Source organism: Frankliniella occidentalis, unplaced genomic scaffold (genome assembly GCF_000697945.3).
Source record: "Frankliniella occidentalis isolate FOCC.00 unplaced genomic scaffold, Focc_3.1 Scaffold210, whole genome shotgun sequence".
Lineage (NCBI taxonomy): Eukaryota > Metazoa > Arthropoda > Insecta > Thysanoptera > Thripidae > Frankliniella > Frankliniella occidentalis.
Window position 1 is genome coordinate 119236 of NW_026267336.1, and position 26700 is coordinate 145935.

A 26700-nucleotide genomic window follows, 5' to 3' on the forward strand; every position below is an offset into this window, starting at 1 on the left:
CCGCCACGCCCCGCCACGCCCCGCCACGCCCCGCCACGCCCCGCCACGCCCCGCCACGCCCCGCCACGCCCCGCCACGCCCCGCAGCCTGTCCAAACACTGGGCTTGGCCGCGAGGGCGGGACGCCCGCCCGCCGCCTGGCCGCGGAGAGCTCAGCAGAGCTACATAAACATTCTATCTGACATTCAAATGAGCTCCCAAATGACAGATGGTAATTGAAACCGTTTAATTGAGGCGACTGCGGGCCGTGTTGCTGCCCGCTGGCCAAACGCAGCACGTCTTTTCATTACTGTATTGTTTTGTTTTGTTGCTGTGTGACGTCTTTTCGTTTGGTACAGTATTTTGGAGGGAAGGCCCCGTTGAGAAGATGTTTTTTTTGGCGCCCGTCTTCTTAATTTCGCCGTTTTATTTCCTATTTGTCTTGTTACTCCGCGCAGTTTCCTGCCTCGGTTTATTTGATTCATACATTTCGGGCGCCCCTTCGCCATCTCGCCCGCAGCACTCCATCTTGCTCACTGCCAGGAGGATGCCTCTACGAGAGGGGGTTGGGAGGCAGGAGGCAAGGCAGAGAGAAGGAACGAGAGACGGGCAAAGAGAGGAATAGAGAACGGAAATAACAGAGATTTTTGGGCGAGCAAAACTTTTGCCTCCATCGGCCGAGCACGTCAGAGTGGTGCGATACGGCGGGCCGCTTTCTGCTGCAGAGGAAGATTATGCTCATTTATTTTCAGCAGAACGCAGCGCACACACACTCGCTCTCGTAAGAATACATATAATAATACCGTGCCATTAATTCAGCCGATGGAATCGTACTCTTTTCTCTTTTGCTGTCTCTCTCTCTCTCTTTGCGTTTGACTGACGGAGTGGGTGACTCCCCTCCCCCTCCGCACCAGCTTCGGCCCACAACGGCCTGTCAAAGTTGACGCGGTGGCCACTGTGTGCACGCGGGTGTGTACACGGGGCGGCGACTCTTCCAGCGCCCAGCCTCCAGCGGTCCAGGCGGGTCCGGCTGGAGCCAGCGGGCCTGGAAGGGGGGAAGGGGCTGCCGGCCGGCGCGCCTGAGCGACGGAAGGAACGTAGATGATATCGGAAAGTGAAGCCATTTTTTATTCACGAAAACTCGCGCCTTGATGCGTTGCTGGCCGGCTTGTCCCACACCTTTCAAAGCCCCGCCCTGCCCCGCCCCGCCTGTCCAGTCCGGGCTACCGTCTGACTTCCTGTCGTTATAAACATTCCTCCGTGTCCCTTTTTTTCGGGTAATGGAAGATAGTGTCTCGTTTGTTCACACCGTTACGTCCAGCCAGTCTCTCGGACTGAATGCTCCAAGGAAGCTGCCGCGGCAGCGCGACGTCGTGCCCGGCCGCCACGCCCCGCCACGCCCCGCCACGCCGTGGTGGTCCAAATCGAGGCATTTCAGTGAGACTCCGTGCACCTTATCTGAACCGGCTGCTGCTGCTGGCTGCCTGCTGCTCTCCGTGGCGCGTTCATTTAAATCTTTTTCTCATTAATATCCTGACAATTTATTACGACCGAGCCCATATAGCTGCGCAGGCCGCAGGGTTAGATATCCTCACGCACACACCGACCCACACACACACACACACTCACGCGAGTGCATATACACCACTTTCTGGGGCAATCGGAAAAGCCCTTACCATACGCGCGCGCACGACTTTGTTAAAAGGCTCCTGCTGCCTGTTGCTTTTAGATTTTATTATTTTTTGTTGTTTCCCATTTTTGTTGTGTTAGAGGCGCGGCGGTGGCGCGGTGGGCAGGCGGGCAGCAAGCCCATGTATCGCCGCGGGCATTTCTCTCTCCCGCCCTCCCTCCTCCCCTCTCTCACTTCTTGAACGCGCCCGGTGCTGCTGCTCGGGATAAAATTATAGTGTGAGAGATGCGCTCGCAGGCTGGCTTGCGCACGCACAGGAGTATCGAGCAGCAGGAGAGTTTGTACGGTCAAATAGAGAGACGGGGGAGAGGAAGGAAAGACGGACGGATGTTCAGTTTACGGTGGACGGTCGGACGTGACGGACGCGTATCAGAGATTGTCTTGAAATCTATTTGTGTGCCCGGGTGCCCCGGCCCGCCCGGACCCGCCCGTCTTCTGGACACCCTTTATCTACCCCGCTGTCAGTTTACGTATTCACTTGTGAGGGTGGAAAGGTGTGCCGGTCCCACAAGTACATTCGGTCAGGACTCAAAACGTTGGTAAGTCTGTGGCTTTGGCGGCCTGACTGTGCCAGAGCAGGCTGTGTGTGTGTGCTGTGAGGCCCTGGCCTTGCCCTCAGCCGGTGACTGTGACCGCTGCCGGAGCTGACATGAGCGGGAAAGAGAGAGCGAGAGAGAAAGAGAGAGACTTACGGCGCGACGCGGCTGTCTTATGTGCATGACAAAGGACGACCAGACGGATGACGCCCACCTCTGCCTCTCTCTTTCTCCCCCTCTCCCGCTCTCTCGTTCGTTCTCACCCCCCCCCCCCGGGACCCCCGCCTCTCCCATCGGTGCAGCAATGATACTCATGCTCGCGCCTCGTCGACAATCGATTACGGGACGTGGTGGAAATGGCGAGAGACGAGTGGGTAGTACCCACTTCTATACAGATTGTTTCTCCGGACGTGCCTCCATTCGGAGTGGCGAGCGCAGTGGTGTAGAGGGTATTGGCTCCTTTACGCCTCCAAACTGCCTCTTCGCCCGAGTCGACCGCAGAGAGAGAGAAAGAGAGAGAGAGAGAAAGAGAGAGAGAGAGAGAGGGGGAGGGAGAGGGAGAGGGAGAGGGAGAGGCCTTTGGCGATGCGGTCGTGTGTGGCGCGGCCTTCCCTCGGGTGCCCATATGATGTCCGACCCTTATCACGCCCGGACGACGTCCAATTAGCCGAGATTTTACACGGACGTCGCCGTCGTCCTCGTCGTCCTGGCCCTCATCCTGGCTGCTCCCCCTCGCGGTGGTAGGAGGAGGAGGGACGCGGGCGGGCGCTTGATGAAATTGGTGCTGTAGCCGTTTTGGAATGGTAATGGAAATGATTAAATATGCGCAAGTTTTTGGGGGTGTGTACAGTACAGGCAGCGCGGCGTTGTCATGGACCCGGGGCCTAACCAAACCAAACGCGCGCGTGTCGACCAGCGTCTCTCTCCCTCGCACTCTGTCGACGCCGTCCTCTCTCTCTCTCTCACACTCGCACCGGTGCCGGGGGGACAGGAGGGGGGCGACGTGACAATGGCACCGGACACGGCATAACCAACACCACCACCACCGCCACCACCACGGGCGTAGAGTCCATTCCCTATATTCTGGCAGAGCGGCGAGCAAAGGCTTTCGAGACAATGCCATTCAGTCATTGTGTAACCCATCAGCAGGGTGTGTTCCGGTGCGTTATAAGGGTTGACCTGCCGATGTAGAGTGTCCACCCGTCCTCCCGACCTGCGTGGGTATCCTCTCTCAAAGACAATGCGCACGCCCAGGCTCGGCTCGGAGAGGTGGCCACTCTAACTTTTGGGTATCGTCCCTTCGACCACGGTGTTTATGAGCCTAACAAAGACGACCGGAAAGCAAAGCCTAGCCGCTCTGCCAGAATATAGGGAATGGACTCTACCGAGGGCGGGGCGTGGCGGGGCGGCCGCGCAAGTGGAACCGACATAAAGAGTGCGACAAAAAGGCGGAGCGGTGGTTCCGTGGCGCGGCTGGCGCGGGGCCGCGGTGTGGCAGGGCGCGGGCGGCAATATGTGTGTGTTGTATGCTAATGGCATGCAGGCCTAATTTATGCCGCGCAGCGTGGACAGGCTGCCGGGGCGGGGCGCGCGGGGCGGGAGCAGCGGCCCGGCCGGGAGGCGGGGAATATGATGAGCATCTTTCACAGATTTACCTCCTTATGGCTGGGTGGTTTTTCCGATGACGGCTATACATAATGTTTCGTAATTTTTGGTTGCCGTTCGGGATGCTTTTGGTCCTTCCCCGCACCACGACGACGCCCCCGCCGTGCGCCTTGTCCTTGTTGCCGGGCGCGCGGTGGTACGGCGACACGGCGCCGGCCCGGCCCGGCCGGTCGGCGGTGCGGCGGTGTGGCGAAGATCCGGGAAAGCATAACCGTGTCTTGTGCCCATTGTTCGGCGGGAGGGAGGGGCCCTGGCGGCCCTGCTTGTGCAGCCCCGCAGCAGGCCGGCGTGCCGCGGACTAAAGGCGTGCCGGTCGCGGGAGGGACAACAAATGTGTTAACACGGCGGGAACACGGCGAGCGCGCGACCCCCGGCGTTGTGCGGGCTCCGCTGGCCCCGTCCTCACCTGGGAGGTGGTGCCCCGCGCCTCCAGCGCCCGCGCCCACCGCGACTACCAAGCAGTTTGGCGCTGTCATTAATACCCATCCGGGCCATCTCTCTCTCTCTCTCTCTCTCTCTCTCTCTCTCTCTCTCTCTCTCTCTCTCTCTCTGGCCTGCCGTATGCTCTCTCTTGGGTCGCAAGAGGCCCAGCGGCGGCGGCGTGGGCGACAGAGACAGACGGCGTCCGGGCGCGCCAACAGCGTTCCGATTTAAAAAGCAGTTATCCATCACCTGGGGGCCCGGCGGCCGGCTGGTCCGGGCGCTACTCTTCGCGCTGCGCGGCGGGTCCGCGCCCGGTCCCCCGCGTTATCCTGCTGGGGGGCCGCCCGGCCGGCTACCGTCCGCCGATAGCGAGAAATCCCTCATTAATTTAACTCTTTCTGTTCTGTTCCAGTTCACGAGCACGGAGCGGCCCACCCAGTGCCTGCAGTCCCCCGACTGCTACATGGTGAGTAGTTACAAACGAGCGTACGCGCCGTCGCGCCCCCGGAACCAGCTTCCGGGGGGAAGGGAAGGGCAGGCGAGGCGGGCGCCGACCAATTTCCGGTCGCGACGCACACGGGAGGTACTGCACGGCCAGGACTACAGGTGCGCGTGGTCTTTGGAGCGCGCGCTTGGTGTGTGTCTGTGTAAGAGAAAGAGAGAGACACTGTGTGTCCGTTTGCTCCGCCAGGCAAACAAGCCACCGCTCCCGACCACTCTCTAGGGCTCCGCCCACGCCATGCCCACGCCATGCCCCACGAGGCCTGGTAATTAATCACTCTCACGTTCTAGTATCGTATTTCCGAATCAATTGGAGCCAATCATACCACCTCCACCACCGTCAGGCGGGCCGGGCTCGCCAGTCGGGCGGCGCTTGGCTTCCGCTCGGTGCGTCACGTTGCGCGCCTTGTCTGTGCGTCCGTCAGTGTGTCTGTGTCTGTTAGTGTGTCTGTCTGAGTCCTGCGCGCGTGGAAGCGCAACCCGCGCGCGCTCCGTGGGTACGCGGCGGTGGGGGACGCCGGGACGCCCCCGGTGCCTAACGAAGCGTGAAGCCTGGAGGGTTGGTGGGGCTGCGGGGGCGCCGTGTGGCGCCGGGGGGCGGGCGGGGCGCGTCCCCCTGCGGGGCTCCTGTGGACTCGTTACCCTCAGCTGCCTCCTCCTCCTCCTCCTCCTCCTCCTCCTCCTCCTCCTCCTCCTCCTCCTCCTCCTCCTCGTCAGCAGCGGCGGCCGATAAATAATATTAATAATCGCGTTTCGGTCCCCCTATCGGAGGTGCTAACGATCCCGGCGCCGCGCCGTCAGCACGTCGTATCGCACCGGGCAACTGAGATATTCGCCCCGCGGGATCCCGGCGCAGCCCGGGGAGGAGGCGGATGGCCTCAGCCAACTCGAATTTCCTTTTCTTTATCCCTCTTTTTCATCGTTATTATTTTTTTGATTCGCCGTTTGAGCCAATTACGGATTCGCGCGCGCCGCCGTCGGGTAAACAAAAGAAACGGGGCCTAAATATTAACGTTTATAAATCACGATAGCACCGCAGACGCGGATTATTTATTCCCGCCAGTCATTTGTTTCAAATTGATAGCTTTTTGGTCTTTGGTATTTAGTGAGTGTTCGCGCAGCAGCGGCTGGAGGATGGGGGGCAGCTCCGCTCGCCCGCTGGCTGGCCCGCGGATGCATAGCAGGTGATGACAGATGAGGATAAATGGTTCGAGGAACGAGGCGCACGTACGCGAGAGGAGGAAGGGGAATCAACAAATGAGGGGAGTCCCCTTAAAAATAACGTGCGAGATGGACGTGCCCGCGCGCCGCCCATCACGGCTGTCTGCGCGCGTTATTTGCTTTGTGATTTTTTTAATTTTTTTTGTTTTTGTGTATAAAAATAATTTATTATTTACCCGCATCCATATCTGTTTTTTTTTTTTATTATTATTACTCGCCTGGGTTTAGCGCTCTGGCAGCAGCAGCCGTGCAGAGACGAGCTTTGATTGGGCTTGTGGGCGGGGCGATGGGGGTCTAATGAGCGCCCGCGGCCCCTCACATGTGTCCGGTGCGCGCCCAGCAGCGGAGCACGGCGTGTCATTTCCGCCCTGTTTAACTGAAAACGTGACCTTTTTTTTGTGGCGTGTGTGTTGATCGTCATTTTCTTGTGGCTCTCGCTTTGCTTATGCCGTCGAGTTCCTGGGATCAGCAAGCGATGCGTAATTCGGTGGCCGTCGATCGCGGCGGGGCGTGGCGGGGCGGGGAGTGTTTCGATACCAGCCCGCGATATACCGCCGCCGAGCTGACCGAACGGCCGGCCACTCGGCCACGCCCAGCTTATCTTCACGATGGAATCGGGGCAGAACCATACTGCTGAGCTGAAGGGGCCCGTGCCCGAACGGACCCGCCGGCCGCGTCGACAGAGTGAAAAAGTTCACAGGGGGCGCCCAGCGGAGGGAGGGAGAGAGAGAGAGGAGAGAGAGAGAGAGAGAGAGAGAGAGAGAGAGAGAGAGAGAGAGCTGCTTGTGCTCTCCTGTAATTAAACGGTTATTTGAGAGCTGCCTGTGCGGTCTTCATTTTTGTCTTCTCTCTCCTTCACACACACACCGACTCTCCCTCCCTCCCTTCCCTCCCTCCCTTCCCTTTCAACTTGTCCCGCAAGGAGGACAAATTGGGCATCCGCTCTGCCGCGCCGCGCGCCGCGTTGAACAAAGAGCAGTCAGTCCCTCGTCTTGTCTGCCAATCCGATGCAAAGTAAGTATCGCAAACAGACCCGCGGAGGCGATGGGGCGGAAGGGCAGCAGCGCGACGAACGCCCCCCCCCCCCCCCCCTCTCTCTCTCTCTCTCTCTCTCTCTCTCCCGCTCCCTCTCGGCCCAGTGCTCCAGCAGGCGGCGCGGCTGCTCTGCTCGAGGTGACACAGAAACACTTAGGGCAGTCGGCGTCGAGAAAAGTTTGGCTCCGGTTGGGGAAGCTTTCGGAAGGGCAGCAGGCGCGAAGGGGGAACAGGTTTGTAGGGAGAAAAGGAGCGAAAAATAACGAGAGAGGGAACACACACACACACACGCGCGCGTCGAAAAAGGAAGAAAAATGAAAGAGAGAGGGAGGGACGGTGGGGCGCGTGTACAGCACAGTTACGCCCCTAGCTAATGGACTGGTGTGTTGGGGGCTGTCAGCGGCAGGGACTGGACCAGGCTCCGGGTGCGCACACGAGTATAGAGGATCTAGCTCGATTTCTCATCAATTTTTATTGGGAGCGGAGTAAACGGGCGAGCGAGCGGGCGCTATTGCTGTATACCGCCCCCCCCCTTCCCCCCCTCGGTGTTTCGGAAGCCTCGCGATTTGGGGGGGAACGAGGGAATGACTGGCGTGGGCGCGCGTAATCGAATTATGTTGCGCGCAGCCGTGGCGCAATAATTACAAAGCGAATATGTGCGAAACGTGGCGCGTGCTGATGATCGCCGCGCGCGCGCGCGCGCGCGCGCGCGTGTGTGTGTGTGTGTGTGTGTGTGTTCTCTCTTGTTATGGCACGGTGCGGACTGAGCGGATATGATGGTTTTCCACGTCAATAGTAGTTTGCTCCTGCCCCGTCGTTTGTCCCCTCCACTCTCCCCTCCCCTTCTCCACGCACAGAGCGCGCGATCGGGGCTCGGCGCGGCGGTATACGGGAGTCATTTAGACAACGGTAACGCTGGGCTGGGGTAGCGGCAGCAAGGGGGGGAGAGAGAGAGAGAGAGAGAGAGAGAGAGAGAGAGAGAGAGAGAGAGAGAGAGAGAGAGAGAGAGAGATGCAGCAAGGGAAGGCCCGTGCGATAAGGCTCACAATAAAGCGTTGATAATGACGGAACACCCCCTCTGCAAAGGGCTCCATAAACGGACCAGGCGCCTGCCGCTCTCTCTCCCTCCCTCTCTCTTCTCTCTCACTCTGTCCCTCTCTCATAAGCAGGATACTGCCCGGTGTAATACTGTACAGCACTCCCTAAAGGTGGTCCCGTGTCTTTACTCACTTCTTGGGCAGAGCAAATAAGAACCCATCGCCCCTCGCCTTGGTCGTGTGTGTGAGAGAGAGAGTGAGTTTGCTCTTTGCTCTCATTTGTCAGGGTGGGTCGCCAGCCGGTCGGTGTCTCCCCGGTGTGTGTCAGGGGCCAGCAGCAGCGGATTTCGTTTGGCGAGGCGTGGACGGATAAGGTGAGAGGGAGGGAGGGGTGGAGAGAGAGAAAGACGGCTGCACGCGGGGTTATATTTTCGTCCGTGACAAATAGTCTTATACGGGGGTTTGGGAACAGCAGTGAGCTGATGTATGGCGGGCCAAAGGAAGGGGGAGGGAGAGAAAGAGAGTCGCCAGGAATTAGGCGTAAGGCTTGCGCCCGCTTACCCCCGCCTGCCCCCGCCTCAGCCAGCACTGCCGCCTCGGTGTCGAGTCCTGGTTTCAGGCTCAACTCTCTTTCGCTCCGATTTAATTGCCCGCGGCTCTGGATTGAACCTGCGCCCAGCTCGCTGCGCTAATCGCCGGGAATGTGAATGTGAACGTGTTGACTGCGTGCGCGGCTAGCAGGGCGGCTAGGGAGCGCCATAAAGTGGCAAACGGATGCGCACCGCTGGGCGGCGGCCGCTGCGGTCCAGCCTCTGCTCCAGCCTCTGGTCCAGGCGCTGCTACAGGCTCTGCCCCAGCTCCAGCCTCTGCTCTCTAAGGTTTGCCTTTGGAGTTGTCCTCGGGATCCCGCCTTCAGGTTGACTTGCTTGCACCGCCTCTCATCTCAATATGGTAAAGGCGGAAAGTGTATTTGCGCTCGCGGGGGGTTTGCAGCTCACTCACAACCGCACAGCACGAAACAGCACACGCACACACACAGTAACACATACGTAGGGGAGGAGAGGCTCAGTGAGAACCGTCTCCCTTAAACGCTCCCAAAGTAAATACTCCCGACATCTTTTATCCAGGCCATAAAATTACGCTTAAGTGTGCGCCTCGCTGGCCGCGCCGTGTCACTGGCGCGAGGGAGTTGGGGGGGGGGGGGGTATAAACCCATCCATGTGCATTCCTCTCTTTCTCGGCCGGCCCCTCCTGGTGCTCGGCTTTTTATCACGAGGCCTGGGCCTGACCAGCCGGCGCGTCCGGCCGGGGCCCGGCCAACGGGGCAGTTCGGCACCAGTGCGCGCCCCCCGTGCAGACCATCACGGTGACGTGCGCTCTGCGCTGCTCCTCCACGCCCCCATCACCACCCTGCTGCTGCTGCTGGCGATACCTCGACGTCGGCTGCCTCTGACACCTGCCGCACACCACCGCCGTATAGTAGCTGGCTCGTAAAACGGCGACCCGTCGAAATGCCCTTCCCTCTGCCGTGTAAGCTGACCAGCGGCTTGTCGATGCGCGGACGGCGAGAAACCTCCTTCCGACAGTCGCTGCGCCACTTTATGCCATTGCAGTTAAATGTTCCCCGCCACGCCACCCTTCGCGCCACCCTCGGCTCTCGCTCCAATATCGCGAGGACCTTCTGGATATTCATCACTCTCTTCCACCCCCAGCGGGTCTCCCAACTCCTCCAAAAAGGAGGAGGCGGCCCCGGCTTCATCTGGAGGCCTTCATCAAGAAGGCATTCCATTGGCAATCACTAAGGCGAGGGGGAGGGCGGCCGGCGATTGGAAAGTCGAGCGGTCGGGATGAAGTGAAGTTTTCAATATTTCTGCGGCGGTATGGGTCGGAGCGTTGCCAAGGGGTGGCGGGGCGCGGCGGGGCGCGGCGGAGCGCGGCGGGGCGCGCGGTTGCGCTGCGGCCCGGGCACGCGCCGCGCGCACCGCGTCCCCAGAGGGATGCTGCCCTCCTCATTCGCGCCGCCACCGCCACCCCCGCGCACAGTATCACACCACCAATTCCGCTGCCCTCCCCCCCCCCCTTTCCCCTCCGCTCTCCTTCGCGCCCAATATTAAGCAGGGCGCGATAACTGAGGGCCGCTTCGCCGACAAGGCTGGCAAGGCTCGCCCTCCGGCCCCCGCGCTGCCCGAGCCTGCTGCTGCCGCTGCTGCTGTTGCCAAAAGCTTTTCCACCAACAAATTCACTCGGAAATCTGCTGTGAAGCGGAACAAGGGGCTAAGTCCAAAAACCAAGGTTTTCAGGAAACGCAAAAAACTATTTGCACATAACTTTTTAAAAATTTTATGATGCAGATAGAATACACTTCTATCAACGATGTCACTGGCATTTCAAAGTTTTTCAATATCACTCTCCTTCACTGAGATACAGGACTTGACTCTTTTTACCATCATTGACATATCGAGACATGTTGACTTGACTCTTTATACATGATGAGAATTTAGAGTTAAGTCATTGGAAAATTGGCAAAAGGGGCTAAGTCAACTTGACTTTTTGGAGGAGAAATCGCAAAAAGAGCCAAGTCAACTTGACTCCATTTGTCATTATGGAAAAAGGAGCCAAGTCAACTTTTCTCTAAAAGCAATTTTAATGGAGCTTAGAACAAAAAGAAGCAATTTACACAAAAATCATGGGCAAGTCAACAACGGTCTGATCTGATAATATTGACACACGCAAAGTTTGTCAACAGGTGTGAAAGTAAATCAACAGGAAGTTTTGGTTTCAATCCTAGTTTTACCAAGTGAAGTAGCACAATATATCACCACACAGGGAACAGCATACGAAGTGGTTTGGATTCATCACCTACCAATACTCAGTCAGGATACATTGATTCAATGGGACTTAAAAATTGATTACCTCCAGCTTGAAAGATGAATGAGACTGACCTGACCCTTCGCCGGTTATGTCACCCAACTTCTATGGTAAACATACATAGAAAACTCAAACTGTTGTGCTAATGAACGCTCAAGTCGATCTTCAAATGCAAGGAGATGAGGTGATGAACACTTTATGAGCATACTTTGTCGACAGTCCATAAAAAAAACACAGTAAACAAAATACAATTATCAATATCAGGTCAAGAACCGAATTCGTGCAAAATAAGAACTCCATATTTTCTGCTGTGTTTTGTTTCTGTTTTAGGGGGTTGTCGAGTGCGGTATGCGCACTACGGAATTACGGAACGGAACATGAAACTGTTTATTGGCAGAATGGGAGGGTAGGGGTAAGGGAGGGTTCGAACTCGGTGGATGTATTATTTGTTGTTGTCTTTTAAAAAGACGTCTGCCTCCACGACTGGACACTCAATGATTGTAAGTCCAATGCACTGATAATTTGCATTGATTTTCTGTTTTCTCACTACACTCGCTTTTTAACAAACCACTAAACTGCAACTTTTTGTGTTATCACATTCATAACCTCACTCTAAAATGTGGTTTGCACTTTTTTTCAATGTTTTCTTTGCTTGTCTAGTTAAAATCTGCTTATTTTCTTATTTTTTTCATGATACTTTGTGTGTTTGGTTTCGGCGTTGTTTTTTTTTTCTTTTTTTGCTTGTCACTTAGTTTGATATGCATATATCCAGGGTTGCCCATTTACTTTCATTATTCGTTTGCTTTAAGACTCATTTTGTGATGTGCCTAACTTTTGATATATTTGACAAAAGCAAATTATTAATTTTTGTACTTTGGCATTAGTTATCAAGCTCTGACTGCTGATTTTGGTACCTGATAGATTTGTCAATGTCTTCAACTAATATTTTTTGTGATGATTTGCAGGTTCCCCATTTGAGTCTGAAGGGCTGGTTAAAACCGCTCAAGTGTAGATGCCGCTGTGAAGAAATATGAAGACAACATCTTGTGCACAACAGCTGACCAACAGTTTTCGCAAGCGCTGGACTTCAAATTTGCTTCAACTGGACGATCAACCACAGTTTTGATTAAGACTATCATGGGGTATGTGAATCTTGAACTATATTTTGAACTGAATGAATAATCTTTCTCAATTCATTTATACTTATTTTCATCAACACAGGTTGACAGCCTATGCTTCTATGAAGCCCAACCACCGTTGAAGTTAACACCTCTAAGTTTATTATTTATTCTCCATGTGTATTAAATGTTGAATTCAAATCAAATTGTCTTAAATATGAATCTTATATCTTAATAATTTGAGGTATATACTGGTGATATTTATTAATTGCCATAGAGGATATTTTGAGCAAAGTTGGTTTTGTGACAATGCTGTAACTTCTCATTCGAAGTAAGTAGAAGGATGATGGGTTTTCCGTCTTTAACATTACAAATGTGAGAAAAGTTTTACTGGTAACTATTTGAGCTGTCAATAATTAGAAATCAAATCCTGTTGCTTTTAAACTTACTTAATATTTCTTGTAATGTAGCTGAATTTCCCTTTGTACTATTACAGAGGAATTCAAATGTAATTTCTTTTTTATACATTCTATATGTTACCAGTTGTCCATCAATCTGCTTTGGTGTTTGTTACAATAATTGTACATGTGCTAAATATGGTAATGTTAATAAAGTGTCACTGATTAAGTTTCAAGGTTTTCTTTCCCTTATCAACTTGATTGGTTAAATGGTGGGATATCATAAAATAACTTGAAGTCAGTTCCATAGATTTGAACAGACACAATGTATTATTTATACATGTTAACATTGGGCAAATACAGTTTAAAACAAGCCCATAATTTGAGGGCTAACTGAAAATTATAATCACAAGTGAAATTAACTTGGAAGAAAGTATCACATTTTGAAGCAGAGTAAAGCTATCTCAATCTAATAGTCAAAAGTAAAATGAACACAGCTATGATTTCAATACAAAATGATAAACATAAAATTCTTTGATTTCAAGACTATCCCCATACTTTCAGGGCCTACAGTAAACAAACTTAAGAGAAATATCACAGCTTGAAACAACTAAAAAAAAAGCAAATTTAAGAAAATTCTTATTCTTTTAGCTAGATGACAATTTTCAGCATTACGAGTCTGAAGTGTAAGTCAATCTCATAAGTAATGATTGAAATACCGTAGTCAGATTTCAAAATGTAACATAATAAAAAATCAACAGACACAAAGTCATAGTTTTGTTAAGATATAATGACAGATCACATTAATAATCAATATGGAAGATTGAACTAAAAATAAATAACATGAAAACAAAAAATTAGTTATATGATAGATCACATAAAAATTCATATGGCAGTTAGCACTAAAACTAAATAACATAAAACAGTAAGTTAGTTTTCTAAACACTTTGTTACTGATGAAAAGCAGATTTGAAATTAATCTGAGATTCTTTGCCTCTCTCCTGCTATAAACAGAATTACTCGCTTTCACTGTCTTCATCTTCAGAGGATGGTGGTATATCAGGATCAAGATCCTCAGGAACAGCGTCATCAGTTAGAAGTGAAGTATAGAAGGGATGACAATCTGGGTCAAGTAAGTGCAACATGGATAGTAAACCTTTCTTCTTCTTCGCACTGATCTTGACAGGTCCATTGTAAGCTGGTTTTGGAGACAACACCATTTCAACCCTCTGATATCTCCTCATGTCAAGATACTTAAATTCTTCATCTTCGTCAAAACTTTTCTTGAATGCAATAACCCCAGGTCTGAGGTCTCTTCGGTGTTGGATCCACACAACATCCTTCCAGACAAATTTTTCTTTGGCGGTTGTGACTTTTCTTTTCACCAAAGGACTTCCTTTGCCAGTGTGCAGGGCTTTAAAGTCAAGCTGGTGCTGCTTTAAAGGCTGGACAGTAAATTTGTTACTTGCATTTCTTACCAAGTTGTACCAGTCCCTTGGCAAATGAATTTCAGAGCTATGCTTCTTCTTATTCTCAATTATGGCATGGTCACCATCGCATTCAAGGTGGGTATGTCCCGAGACAAGAAACTTCTGATCAATAAATTTCAAGGTCTTCTTCTGACTAAGAGCAAAGATTAGTGCTGAATTTATGATACCATTTTTGTTCTGTCCTCCACATGTATCAGACCAAAGGATGAGGCGTTCAACTTGATCAGGAAGAGCACTTATGAACTTAACAAGGGCTGAACCCACCTGGTTTGCTCCTCGTCCACCTTCACCTTCGTGCCACATGTTGTGGATACTTTTGCCTGTCGACATGACATGAATGGTCAGGTTGTATACCCACAGTTGGCGGAGATAAAATATAATAGATGTGGACAAGTGCGGAGTAGGCAGACATTGTTGAAGGTCGAAGGCAATTGTTTCTGTACTTTCATCTCTCTTTGCCTTTTCTTTATCGGCTTTCTTCTGGTCAATAGCATCCTGAGATTTCTTGTGATGCAGTTGTTGCTTTAATAAATTTTCTTCTTTTTCTTCCTCAGTCTTGGAATATCTGACAGCGGCATTAAGGGCATCACAGCGTTGGCATGTATCAACATGAAGTGGTTTGAATTTGAGTCCAAGCTTTTTAATTTCTCTGGAGTAAGTCCACCGTGACACAGGGTTGTCTTCCTTCTTACAATATTCATCATACATTAGCTTTTCTGTCAAGTGATTGGGTAAGAATTTACTTTCAGTTCTTTGCCTAGCATAGTGTGATTGATATTTTGGGAAGGAGTTGATGTGATCAATGGCATTCTGTAATCTAACTTCATCCACACTTTTGCTAGCTGAGCCTCTTGCATCTGCCCTTGGCACACCTGCTGGGTTCTCAATTTTGGCACCTTGACATATCTCAATAAATTTGCGAGTCACCTTGTAGGTGTCCATGAAACATCCTTTACAGACTTTGATGTTGGTGCCATTCAAACACACAAAGTATACAAATGAATTTTCTCTTTTCCTTGGAGCACCTGCAGGTGTGGCAACGTCGACTCTTTCAAACTGTTTTGGAACTTTACTGATTTGGCCAGTAATGTAAGTGCGTCTGGCATTTGCATTGCCAAGGTTCTTCCATACACTGTCACATAATTGCTGACCAACACTAGCCGGAACATTAGAAAGGCAATTGAGTCTGCAGCTACGAAGAGGGACAAAGGTTTTTTTGGGGACTGTTTTCCCACTGGATGTCACATACTCTTCTCCATGATTCCTGGCATCTTTCCTGGCCTGTCTTGTCTGTGAGATTGTCTGCCGTAGATACCTTCTCTGCCTTTTGCGTGGAGGTCCTTCTTCCTCCTCTTTGTCTTCAGTGTCCTGTTCGCCCTCTTTTTCCTCGCCGTCCTGTTCCAACACTACTTCTTCCTCGACATCCTGTACCCAGTCTTCTTCCTCGCCGTCCTCTTCCAACACTTCTTCCTCGCCATCCTGTTCCCACCACTCTTCTTCCTCTCTGGTCTGGTCACATGCTTCCTTATCACCCTCTTCTCCCTCGCCGTGCTGCTCACTCTCTCCTTCCTCTCTGGTCTGATCATATGCTACTTTGTCACCCTCTGCTCCCTCTGTTTCCTCTTGCCCTGCAAAAAAAGATTAAAATTAAGAGGCTGACATAGACACCAACTCGTTTAAAAACAATAAAAATAATGTCTACATTGGGTAGGCAAAACTTTTAAAAATAACTAAAGATCAGAAGCATGAAAATGGTGCTTACTAGTTGAAGCAATGGAAGATGAAGGAATAGATGTAGATTGTGATTCCTCCTGGAAAGGATTACCCAGCCTAGATGAAATGTCAGAAGTCAAAGAGGCGCTCCCTGAAAATTTAAAGAACATAATTATTGTTAAGTGTACTAGGGTAAAATTAAAAAGAAAAATATTTTGAATTTCTTTAACAGCAAGAGATGAGAGGCATGAAAATGGTGCTTACCAGTTAAACCACCAGAAGATGAAGGAATAGCTGTGGATTGTGATTCCTCCTGGAAAGGATTACCCAGCCTAGATGAAATGTCAGAAGTCAAAGAGGCGCTCCCTGAAAATTTAAAGAACATAATTATTGTTAAGTGTACTAGGGTAAAATTAAAAAGAAAAATATTTTGAATTTCTTTAACAGCAAGAGATGAGAGGCATAAAAATTGTGCTCACCAGTTGGACCATCAGAAGATGGTGGAGGTGAAGTCCGAGGAGTGTGTGCTGGAGGAGAACATACTGGAGGGAATCTTCGTGGTCGTTTCCTCCTTGAGGAACCCAGCTCAGGCGTACAATCAGAAGATGGTGTTGAATTTCCTGCAAATTTAAAGGAAAATTTATTATTCTCAAGTCTCAAGTGTACTAGGGTAAAATTTTTAAAAAATATTTTGAGTTTCTTTAACAGCAAGAGATGAGAGGCATAAAAATTGTGCTCACCAGTTGGACCATCAGAAGATGGTGGAGGTGAAGTCCGAGGAGTGTGTGCTGGAGGAGAACATACTGGAGGGAATCTTCGTGGTCGTTTCCTCCTTGAGGAACCCAGCTCAGGCGTACAGTCAGAAGATGGTGTTGAATTTCCTGCAAATTTAAAGGAAAATTTATTATTCTCAAGTGATAACTATCCTTCCTTAGAGAATAAGTCTTGTCTAGTAAAACATTTACCTGATGATGGTAGAGAGAATGGAGGACTTGAGAAGGTTGGACTAATGGTGGTGATCCTATCTGTTTAAAAATAGAGGCAAATTAAAGTAAGTTTGAAAAGATTATCTGAGAGAATGTTAAAATATATTGCATTAGCACTATAGATCTAACTCCAATGGCACACAGAGCCCGTCTGAGATTGTGAATTCACCAATACGAGTCCAGGCACGCAATTAAAATTTGAGGTTGCTGAACGATATACATTAAATAATTCTGCATAATTGAAAAGATGTTTCCAAGACACATCAACTTCACAAGGAATTACTTTTGATTCTGTTTCTCAGAACAATCAAAATTCAATTAACAAATCCAAGCTGTGTTGATGAATTACAATCTGATTTGATAGGGACCGTGTTCAACTCGAGTTCAAGCTTACCTGGTGATTGAACCGGAGTAAGCTGACGGTTTGGTGACAAACTACTACTCGTTGTCCTTTGTAAGAATGGTAGGCCTAAAATAAAACAAAGAGTTTCAGAATAAAACGAAATGCACAGATGTATATTGGAAACAAATACAACCAAATACCAAACAAGTTCACAACCTGCCACAACTACTCACCTGCTGGCGGGACATTTTCTTTTCCAATTCCCACTGAAACAAGGAGAATAAGAACAAATAAATTACAAACGTTCTTACACCCGAGAATACTATACAAAATGAGTTATGAACAACAAGAAACTCAGTGGCTACTTCTTAAACACAGACATAACCCCTCACTGTCCACATCAAGAAGGTTAGGTCACAGTTACTATGAGCGAGCATTCCGACAGCACAGATACAAAGTGAAGGAAAAATATATAAAATTGAAAGAATTTTAAGTTTCTTAGAAGGTTGGAAAAGTGATAGCAAAATATTACCTTTCTTAGGAGGGCGAAACTTTGCTGGACGACCGGTAACTGCAAACGAACGTAAACAATTACAAATTTACATTACAACACAGATAAGATAAAGAGTCAGCACAAAGCAAAATCCCTCTTTCAAACTAAACTTTGACTTACCTTTTGAAGTCGCCTCCATCTTTCACAAATTTCCACAAGCCTCACCAAACCTCTCTCCAACGCCTAAAACATCAACCCGTGGACCGAATCGCTAGCAAAGGGAATGACAAACGCTGCTATTGGTCAATCATCCATGGGTAACAACAACAATAACAACAACAACGAAACACAACTAACAAGAAGGCCCTGGACGCTATTTGCAGTTTGCAGTTGTGTTTACAAATTTAGCAGACGCGAGTTGAAGTAATATGTCTACCCTAAGAGGAATTTCTCTTTACTTTTTCCTTGAAAACAATACTTCAAAAATGCTTATCTTAAAGTCGATACGCTTCATAGGTGAGTTTGTCTGTATGTGGATTTAGTTTCCTTTTCTTTACGCATGTTGACTGTTTAAACAAACGTCAGTTCACTTTCGAGTAGAAAGTCAAGGTTATGGTACAAGGTTTTATCATAACTTCGAAAGTTTGTACCATGAAAGACTTTAAATGAAAGCTCCTTTCCAAACCCAAAATCGTCGCTTGGTCTTCAACCAGATGGTATAGCTATCCCTTAAAACTTGATGCTGGACACCTGACAGTAAGAATAATGCTTTTATTTGCATTATTTTCTGTGTTTTTAATCAGTGCAAAAGGGGCTAAGTCAACATGTCACCATCAAAATATGATAGCAAAAGGAGCTATGTCAACTTAACTCCTTTTGCTTCATGAGAAAATCTGATGACTTTGGGGTCAAGTCAACTTAACACCTTTGGTGGCCTTCTGGTACGTGACAACTATCGTACAAAACAAGTCAAGTCGAGTTAGCCCCTTTTACAAACCCCTATATACACCAATCTATGGTACTTAGCACCAAACTGTTTGGTGGACAGATGCGGATTATAATCTAGTTTAAAATGCCATCAAAATCTCAGTTTGGTGCTAAGTCAAGTTAGCCCCTTCTTCCGCTTCACAGCAGAAATGAAGTGAGATTATTTTTTTGCGCGCGCGCCACGCCCCCGCGCCCCCGCGCCGCCCGCTAATGGGGAGAGGGGGTACGTCGGCCACGTGCAACCCGCCGGCCCCAGCCCGACCCCAGCCCGACCCCGGCCACCACCAGAGCCCCGGTTCCCTTTTACGACCCATTAGCTGAATTTTGAGCCAAATAATAACGCAAAGCGGGACACTGTTTTTTCCGGCGCTGCGCTTTGTTTTTGTTCGGACGAGGGCAAAGGAATTTGGGGCGGGTGAGTTGTGTGCGTGTGCGTGTGCCCGCGCACATTTTAATTTCGCGACGCGCGCAGCGGGTTGAGTTGGGGGGGATGCTGGTAGCGCGGGAAAAGTTTGTTTGTTCAAACAGCAGCCGCAGCGACGGTGGCGCATGACGTGTTGCCGGGCAGAATTACTCAAAGCCCCCGGCTATGGCCTGGTCTGGCCGGCCTGGCCATGCCGGGGGGTGATACGACCTGACAGCCAGAAACAGCAGCAGCAGCAGGCTTGGAGAGAGGGGAAGCGCGGCGTGGTGATAAAGAGTCAATGAGAGCGGGCACGTCGCTGGGACAGGGGCGCGGGGCGGGGGAGAAGAGAGATGGAATACCGCCGATAAATCCTCGTCTTAGTTGCTTTAGGAAGTGCGTCCGTATTTCATCTCGCCCCCTCTGCTCCACCTCTTCTCTCATCCTTCCTTCCTCATCCGCCCCTTTCCCCCTCTCACTCACCTCGCGTTGCCCGATTTATTTCAAGCCATTGTGTTTCCTTATTACTGGGCCTTACCCCCCGCCGCCGCGCTCGGCCCGGCCCAGCTGATCGCGCGCCGGGCGCCCGCACTACTTGATGACGGCGGTGAGGAGTTTGTGAGGAGTTTGCTCGACCTGCCCGCTCTGTTTGCGCGCCCTTTCCCTCCTCCCTCTCCGAGCAGAAGCAGTTGTAATTTTCAGAGTGACTTCCGACGATTTGCCGTGCTCCGCGTCGTTTTGGCGGGGCGGGGCGTGGCGGGTCCTCTGCGTGGTGGCGCGGTGCCGCCTCGCGACTAACCTGGCCCGCCGCGCCCCGCCCCGCCCCAGGGCAAGCGAGTGGAGAGGGAAATATTTGCCCGTGTAATGAATAGTAAACACACTTTGGTAATGGGCGGGAGGAGGTCGCCTGTAGCAGTGACTGTGGAGGGGGGGGGGGCGTGGGAAAGGCAGAGGATCCCGGTGAGGGAGCGGGAGGGGAAGGGGTGATACGACAGCGATTAAAAGTACCTACAGCCCAACGTACGGTGTACGCCCCGCCCGCTGTGCGCTCTCACACGGGTCAGCACAATCAATCGGTACCTGTTAACTTGCCCGAGTCGGGTATGAGTTTCGTTTCGTTTCCGAGCGACCATTTTCCAAACGCCCCACTATACAACTCCTGTAGTACAGGTTGGGAGAGCAGGGGGGGTCGGCCGGTCGGTGGGTGGACTCTGTTCCCATCGTCCTCTACAAACACCACTCGCTTTTCCAGTGCCGGCGTCCCGAGAGCGCTCATGGCCGTTTCTCCCTCTCTCTCTCTTTCTCTCTCGCTATGCAAATGTTTTGAACTGCTCCTCCTAAACGGTCGCGGGGCCGAGGAGGGGTATTTATGACGTATTTATGTATTGGGTCACAGGCCTGGCGGGTGAGCCGGGCGGGCATGGGCGCCCCGGACGGACGGGCCGACCGGCCGGCCAGCAGGACGGGGGGAAGGGTACAAAACGGCCCAGCGGGTGGGAGAGAGTGAGACAGATGTATATAATATTAATCTTTATGTGGGCTTGTGTGTATTTCTGGGCAGGCTTGGCTTCACGACCTCGTACACACACACAGACGCGCGCACAGACACACACATACACACACTCACGTTATAGACAGGGTTGTTTGTACACAGCTCTGTTTCGGCCACTTGAAACATTGCCTCGGAGACTGAGCGCGTTTGTTAAGTTTTTCGCCCCCACTCCTCCCGTCCACCTGCTCGCTGCTCGCTCGGGTGTGAGTGCCTTCGTGCCCTGCTCTTCTCTCTCGCCTTGCGCCTTTTGCCATCACATCATCCTCCTTGACTCGACCAGGCTCAACTAAACAGACGTTAAAGCAGCCTCCCAAATGCGTGATGAAGCGTTTGACCCCAATCATGAGCGATTAACGTTCCTCCTCCGGCCCGTCCCCGCCCGGCCCGGTCTAGGCCTCCCTGCGCCGCTCTGCTATGCCCGAATTGCTATCAATAACGTTTCGGGGCTCAGTAATAGCGGGCGCACAACATTCCTGCTCGGCGGAGGGGAGGAGGGAGGCGGACCTTCGCGATGATCGCCCTCTCGGATTGACACCCCGAGGCGATACTCCCAGGGGGCGCAGCGGCGCAGCAAGCCCGTCGTTGAGCCAGCCGGCGCGGTCGGAGATCTCTTTGAGGCGGTCGCGGCTCTGTGCGGCGTGGCGGGGCGTGGCGTGGCACGGCACCGCGCGGTGCTTTGAAGGCGAGCCGACAGACGACGGCAGGTCCCCCATGCATATGAGGACGGCGGCGGGGCCTCGGAGACGTATGGGGAGCGTCCGGAGGGGCCTAAACTAATCGCCGCGAGCGCCGACCCGCGACGCCACGCCTCGCCTCGCCGCGTCGGTCAGTCCCGGCAGCGTACCGTACAGCACGGCGTAGCGCCCCGCGCGGCCCTCTCTGCGGCGTCCCTGCGGTGCGGCGGAGCGTGGCGTCCCCGCGCCGGCGGCGTGTCCACGCATTCCAAATAGTTGGGTCCGACAGCCACGATATGGACTGAATGTGTTATGTGTGGAGACTGTCCACTCGGAGGGGGGAGGGGGCGGGCGCATGGACACGTTATGGATGTTGACCGACCAGCTGAGAGCGGCGCGTTGTGGCCTGGTACACCATACCGGCCGGCGCGTACTCCCCCACCTGCCCAACCACCCACTCACCAGCCATCTCGCTCGCCTCTCTCCCTTTGCATGTTTTGGGGGAATTCTCTTCGCTCGCTCGGCCCCTCCCCGCTCAGCAGCTCCTTCGCTGACGGACAGGAAATGACCGTGGCATGGCAGTGGGATTCCTCGTGCCGTTGGCTTCCCCCCTCCCCTCCTTTGCTCATTTTCGGCCTTCCCTCGCCCGTTGCGATCCCCTCCCGAGTGTCCTGTCCGCGCGACAGAGTAGCAGTTCAATAACAATATCCACGCTCGCAAGATCCCGCTGCAATATATCGCCACGAAGCTCGACGGGGAGGATGAGCAGCTCAGCTCGGCGAATGATTACATTATTATTATTGCTGTTATTAAGAAACACTACGCGGTGGTGTGGTCCGTCCTGTTGTCGCGACCTTCTCCGTCTGCTGGTCCGCTGCCAGCGCAACTAATATCGCGTGGCGGGCGCCAGACGCCGCTAAGGAGGCCCGCCCCGCCCCGCCCCGCCACGCGTCGCGCGCGTGCGGGTGTTGGACAACGTCGCGCTGCACCGCGCGGGACTGGTCCGGATCTGGTCTGGATCTGGCTTGTTGCCTCCTCGGCTCATTCGCACTTCCCACGGGATTGAAATAAATTTATATACATTTTGGGTCCCGTACCGCTCTGTGCAGGCTCTGGGGGCGCCTCGCCTCGCCTCGTCGCTTGCACCGGGAGGGCATTACCTCCCATGCGGGGGCCCGGTCGGGCGGCCCGGCCATGGGCCTGGCGCGGCGGGGCCCGAGCGGGCCGCCCAATTAGAGCCCCAAACTGCACACAACACCCCCGGGCGGGGCGCGGCGGGGCAGGGCGCGGCAGGGCGGCCGCACGGCATAAATCTCGTCCTCGCGCGGGCAGCACGTCCCCGCCGGGCCGGCGGCGCCGCGCCGCTGACCTCGCCCACGTCCGGCCGGGGAACCCTTCCGGGGCGGCCGACGAGAGGACGAGGACCTCGTCGATGAGCTCCCCGCCAGGGAGTCGGAGCCCGGGGTTCAGTCCGGCAGGTGACAGGCGGGCGCAGCAGAAATGGATGATGCGGGGCTGTGACCCCCTCGGCCTGCTGCGGGGCCGGCGGCGTGGACTCCCCGCCGGGGCTCGGCCCGGGGGCCCCCGCAGCCCCGGGGGCGGGATGCGGAGGGGGGGGGGGAGGACCTCGTTCAAATTGATTCTCGGCAAACAAGCTGCGGCGCTCTGCAGCGGCGGTGGCGGCCGCGGCGGTAGAGGGTGGCGGGCGGAGGGAGGAAAGGGGGAAAAATTAAAAAGAGAAATCATAAATTCCTCATACCCTGAGGGGCCGTATAGGGGCTCTCGTATAACGCACACAGTATCAGCACGTTCGGAATGAACGCCACCCATAAAACAAACGGGAATGTATGTGTGAGTGCGTGTCTGTGTGTGCGCCACTGTGTGTGTGTGTGTGTGTCGCGCAGAACAAACTCGTCGTCGCTTTAAAAACGTCACTTTGCGTCGGAGTCGGAGTTTCGCCCCCTCCCACTCCCCCCGGTCCACTGCTTGCGTTTATTCGTGTCGTTTTTATTTCCTTTTCTTTTAGTTTTCAGAACTCCAACTTCCCCCTTGCACTTGATGATATTGAAATATGTTTTTCCCTCCGTGTTTGCTTGGCTGACGGTCCTCTTTTCCTTTTTGTTTGCAGTGTTGGGAGAACTGTCAACTCCTGCAGTCCAACTTCCCCGTCTGGGGCGCCATGTGCAACGAGAAGAGCCTCTGTGTGAGTATCATCATCCCTCTTGCGTGATTTTTGCACTCTGTTTTCGCCACACGCTGGCGCCCACCCCCGCGGGACCCCGCGCGGGTGAGTCACTCGCGCGCCGTCACCCCTCGGGGTCACCCCACCCGGCTGCCTGCTGCACCGCTTGTGTGTTGATGCGTCCCTTGGGGGGCGTGGCGGGGCGGGGGAGGTAATCAAGTTAGGCCGATCGGAACTAACCTCATCCCCCGACGTGACCGTGACAATGGCCAGGCGGTCAGCTGGCTGGGGCCTGGCTCTGGAGCTAACGCCTGGAGCGGCTGCTGCCGCCGCTATGGACAGCGCGCTGCATTTGTTATTCCCCGCCATCCTTCCCCGGGGCCCCAGCGCTGCGCGCTCCGGATGGGATTTTGCATTTAAAAGCACTCCTCTTGCGCCGCCGCTGCTGCTGGGGGGAGTGGGTCGATTAATGACCAATAAGGGATCAGGCAGCCACTCCGGTGTCCCCCTCCCCCTCATCCCAATACCTCCCGCGGAAAAAATAATTGTGTCGCATATTGATAGCGTATGCCGCGCCTGGCCTGGTTTTATTTATGAGGGGCGCTTCAGCGCGGCAGTCTGCTTCAGCTCGGGGGGCGGAAAGAGTTCGGAGAGTTGCGCCCTTTGCGTAGTGGAATGCCACCCCCCCCCCCCTCTTTTCCTGTAAACAATACTCGAGCACCAGACGTTATTCAAACCGGGCTCCGCTCAGCCTGCTCGGCCTCGCTCGGCCTCCCCGCGAGTGTTTTCGTGTTAGTTTTAGATGCCCCTCATATTTAGTGAGAGGGGCCTTGCCTTGCTGCCTGGCGCGGGGGGAGGCGGGCGTTTAGACGCCAAGTGTACACACACACACACGCGCGCTCACACACACAGCCAGGCGGCATGTTATTTATTTATTTCATTTTTCTGGTTTCGTTATACATATTCGGGAGGCTTGCTCGGCACTGCTCCGACTTGTTCGAGTCTTACAATGTTGTTGTTGTTGTTGTTGTTTGCTGCTGCTTGTGCTGCTCTGGATCTGTTGTAGCAAGTGCCCGCCGGCCCGGAGAGACATTGCCAGCCAATGAGAGGGGGGAGGGGGAGGCAATCAAACAGGCAACACATTCCGAGAAGCTTGTCGAACGCAGCGACGCGATGCCGCCGTTATTATGCGATCCCCATTCAGCTTCATTGGCGATGTTTTGCCGGGCGATCCCCATGGCTAGGTGGAGCCGCGGGGCCCTCTCTTTCTTTACCTCTCTCTCTCTCTCTCTCTCTCTCCCTCTCTCCCTCTCGCTCGCTCTTTCCCTCTCCCTGCTCTCGGGCCGTTTGGTCCTACGCCGGACGCACTTGGCTAAGCCCTTGGATCGCCCATTGTGTGCGTTGTGACATGGCGGTGCGTCCGCATCGATATCAGATGCGCGCCGCTCGGCCCTGTGGTCGCCCCCCGGCCGTTCTATGGTTCCCCCATGGTCGCCCTCTGGCCGCCCCATGGTCGTTCTATGGTTCCCCCATGGTCGCCCTCTGGCCGCCCCATGGTCGTTCTATGGTCCCCCATGGTCGGCTCGCGGGTTCGACTCTCGCTGGCGGCGCGTCCCTCCCCAGCGCCACTGCGATAAGGCGACGGGGTGTCGGGCGGGCGCCGCTGTGCCGCCATATTTGCATGGGATTGCCCCCATTAAGTCCAGCAGCAGCCAGGCTATCCCCCCGGCGCCGCGCCGCCCTGCTGGAAATCTGGAAAGCAGTCGGGTGGTTATCTCCCCCGCCGCTCGCTATGCTCGCTGCGCGACGCGAACTCCCAGCGGGAACGGGTACTTCTCGTCCTAGGGTAGGCTCCCCGCCTGCTGTGCTGTGCCCCAAGAGGAATCTGGCAATGGGCGTCCTCTCACTCTCCCCAGCGCCCCCCTCTCTCTCTCTTTCTCTCGTGCTCCCCTTTAAACCCGCGCGCGTCGCGACGTCGCCCGACCCTGTCTGTGTGTGGGAATCGACCGACGCGATGCAATAAGAAATTCCGCGTTTGGAGCCAGAAACACAATATCGGCGGGGCGCGTGCTCTTCTGACAGGGTATTGGTTGTAGGGCACCCCTTACATGGCTCTGGTCTCTTCGACACTGTTGGTCGTCCTGCGCACCGGAGCCAGACTAGTCGCTTGGCTGGTTGCGTTCTCTCTCTCTCCCTCTCCCCACCCTCTCTCTTTCTCTTCCCCCTTTCTCGCCTCCTCTCTCCCTCCCTGTTTCTGTTTCTCTCTGTCCTGCTCGGACGGGCGGCTCGCTCGCCACGCCAGAGCCATTCGGTGACATGTTGGGCACCGAATGGAACGGTGCCAGTTGATTGTACTAGAGCAAGAGCGAGACGGACTCGTTGTCGTCCTCCAGGAGGGGGAGGGGGGGCAGATCCTGGTGCGCAGCAGCCCCGCAGCAGCCCCCTTGTAAGCGCCATGAGCAGGACAGCCGAGGGGTCCTGAGACTCATCCACATTGCCACGAACAGCGGGCGATGCCGTGGCGTCCAATGCCATGGACTGCCGGGAAACACAATATCCATACCGCGAGAGTAAAAAACGACAAGTAATACGCATCGAACGCACACAGACGCGCGCGCGCTCACACACACACGGAGGGGTCTGTTGCAGACAGCGCGTATGTAAATGTGCGCCAGGATGCAGCAAGGTGCGTTTCATATTTGAGCAGAGCAGAGAGCGAGACAGAGGCGGAGGCAAGAGCGAAAGAACGGAGAGAGAAACAAAGACGACGAGTTAGGCAGAGAGAGAATGAGAGAACAGGGCACTGATTTCGAAAAACGCTTTGGTCGTCGTGAAGGGATTCCTATACGGTTGTCCCGATGTAAAGAAATGGGCAGGCCGTCCGGCTCGATCATGGAATAAACCGGTCCGGGGTGCTGGGTGGGGCGGCGGAGGGAGGGAGGAGAGGATGTGTGTATTTCTCGGTGCGCCCCTGAGCGAGCCCCGCAGGCGCCGGATTGAACCCAGGCGGACAGCCGGGGCAGGCAGCCGCACTGGCCGCTCATTGGCCGATCCGCATAGCCCCAATTAATAATAATGCTTTAATTAGAGCGCGGATGCTTTACTACTGCGGCGTGGTGCGGCGCTGCTCAAGTCGTTGGTGAGTTACGCGAAGTGGGCCTCGACTGGCAGCGCGGCGGCGGCGGCTGCTTCGTTTCCACCGAGATAACGGCCTCCTCCTGCAGCAGCAGCGCAGAGCCGCGGGGCGTTATGGCTTGGCCAGCTGGCCCCGCGCGGCCCGGTCAATAACGCACCCAAAGTCTCTTGGCTGCTGCTTCCCGCGCGACGGGAGTGTGAGGGCGCCGGCCGCGCCCCGTCCCGTCCCGTCCCGCCCCGTCCCGCCCCGCCACGCCCCGCCACGCCACGCC

At 53.7% G+C, this 26700-nt stretch overlaps 1 protein-coding gene across 1 annotated transcript in view; it reads left to right on the plus strand.

Moving 5' to 3' along the window:
- Nucleotides 1-26700, plus strand: part of LOC113208111 (uncharacterized) — a 58718-nt gene that overhangs the window by 12796 nt on the left and 19222 nt on the right. Inside the window, exons 2-3 of the mRNA XM_052272538.1 lie at nucleotides 4705-4758; nucleotides 23240-23314. Of these exons, the coding sequence (XP_052128498.1) occupies nucleotides 4705-4758; nucleotides 23240-23314 (129 nt within the window). The remainder of the gene's footprint in view (nucleotides 1-4704; nucleotides 4759-23239; nucleotides 23315-26700) is intronic.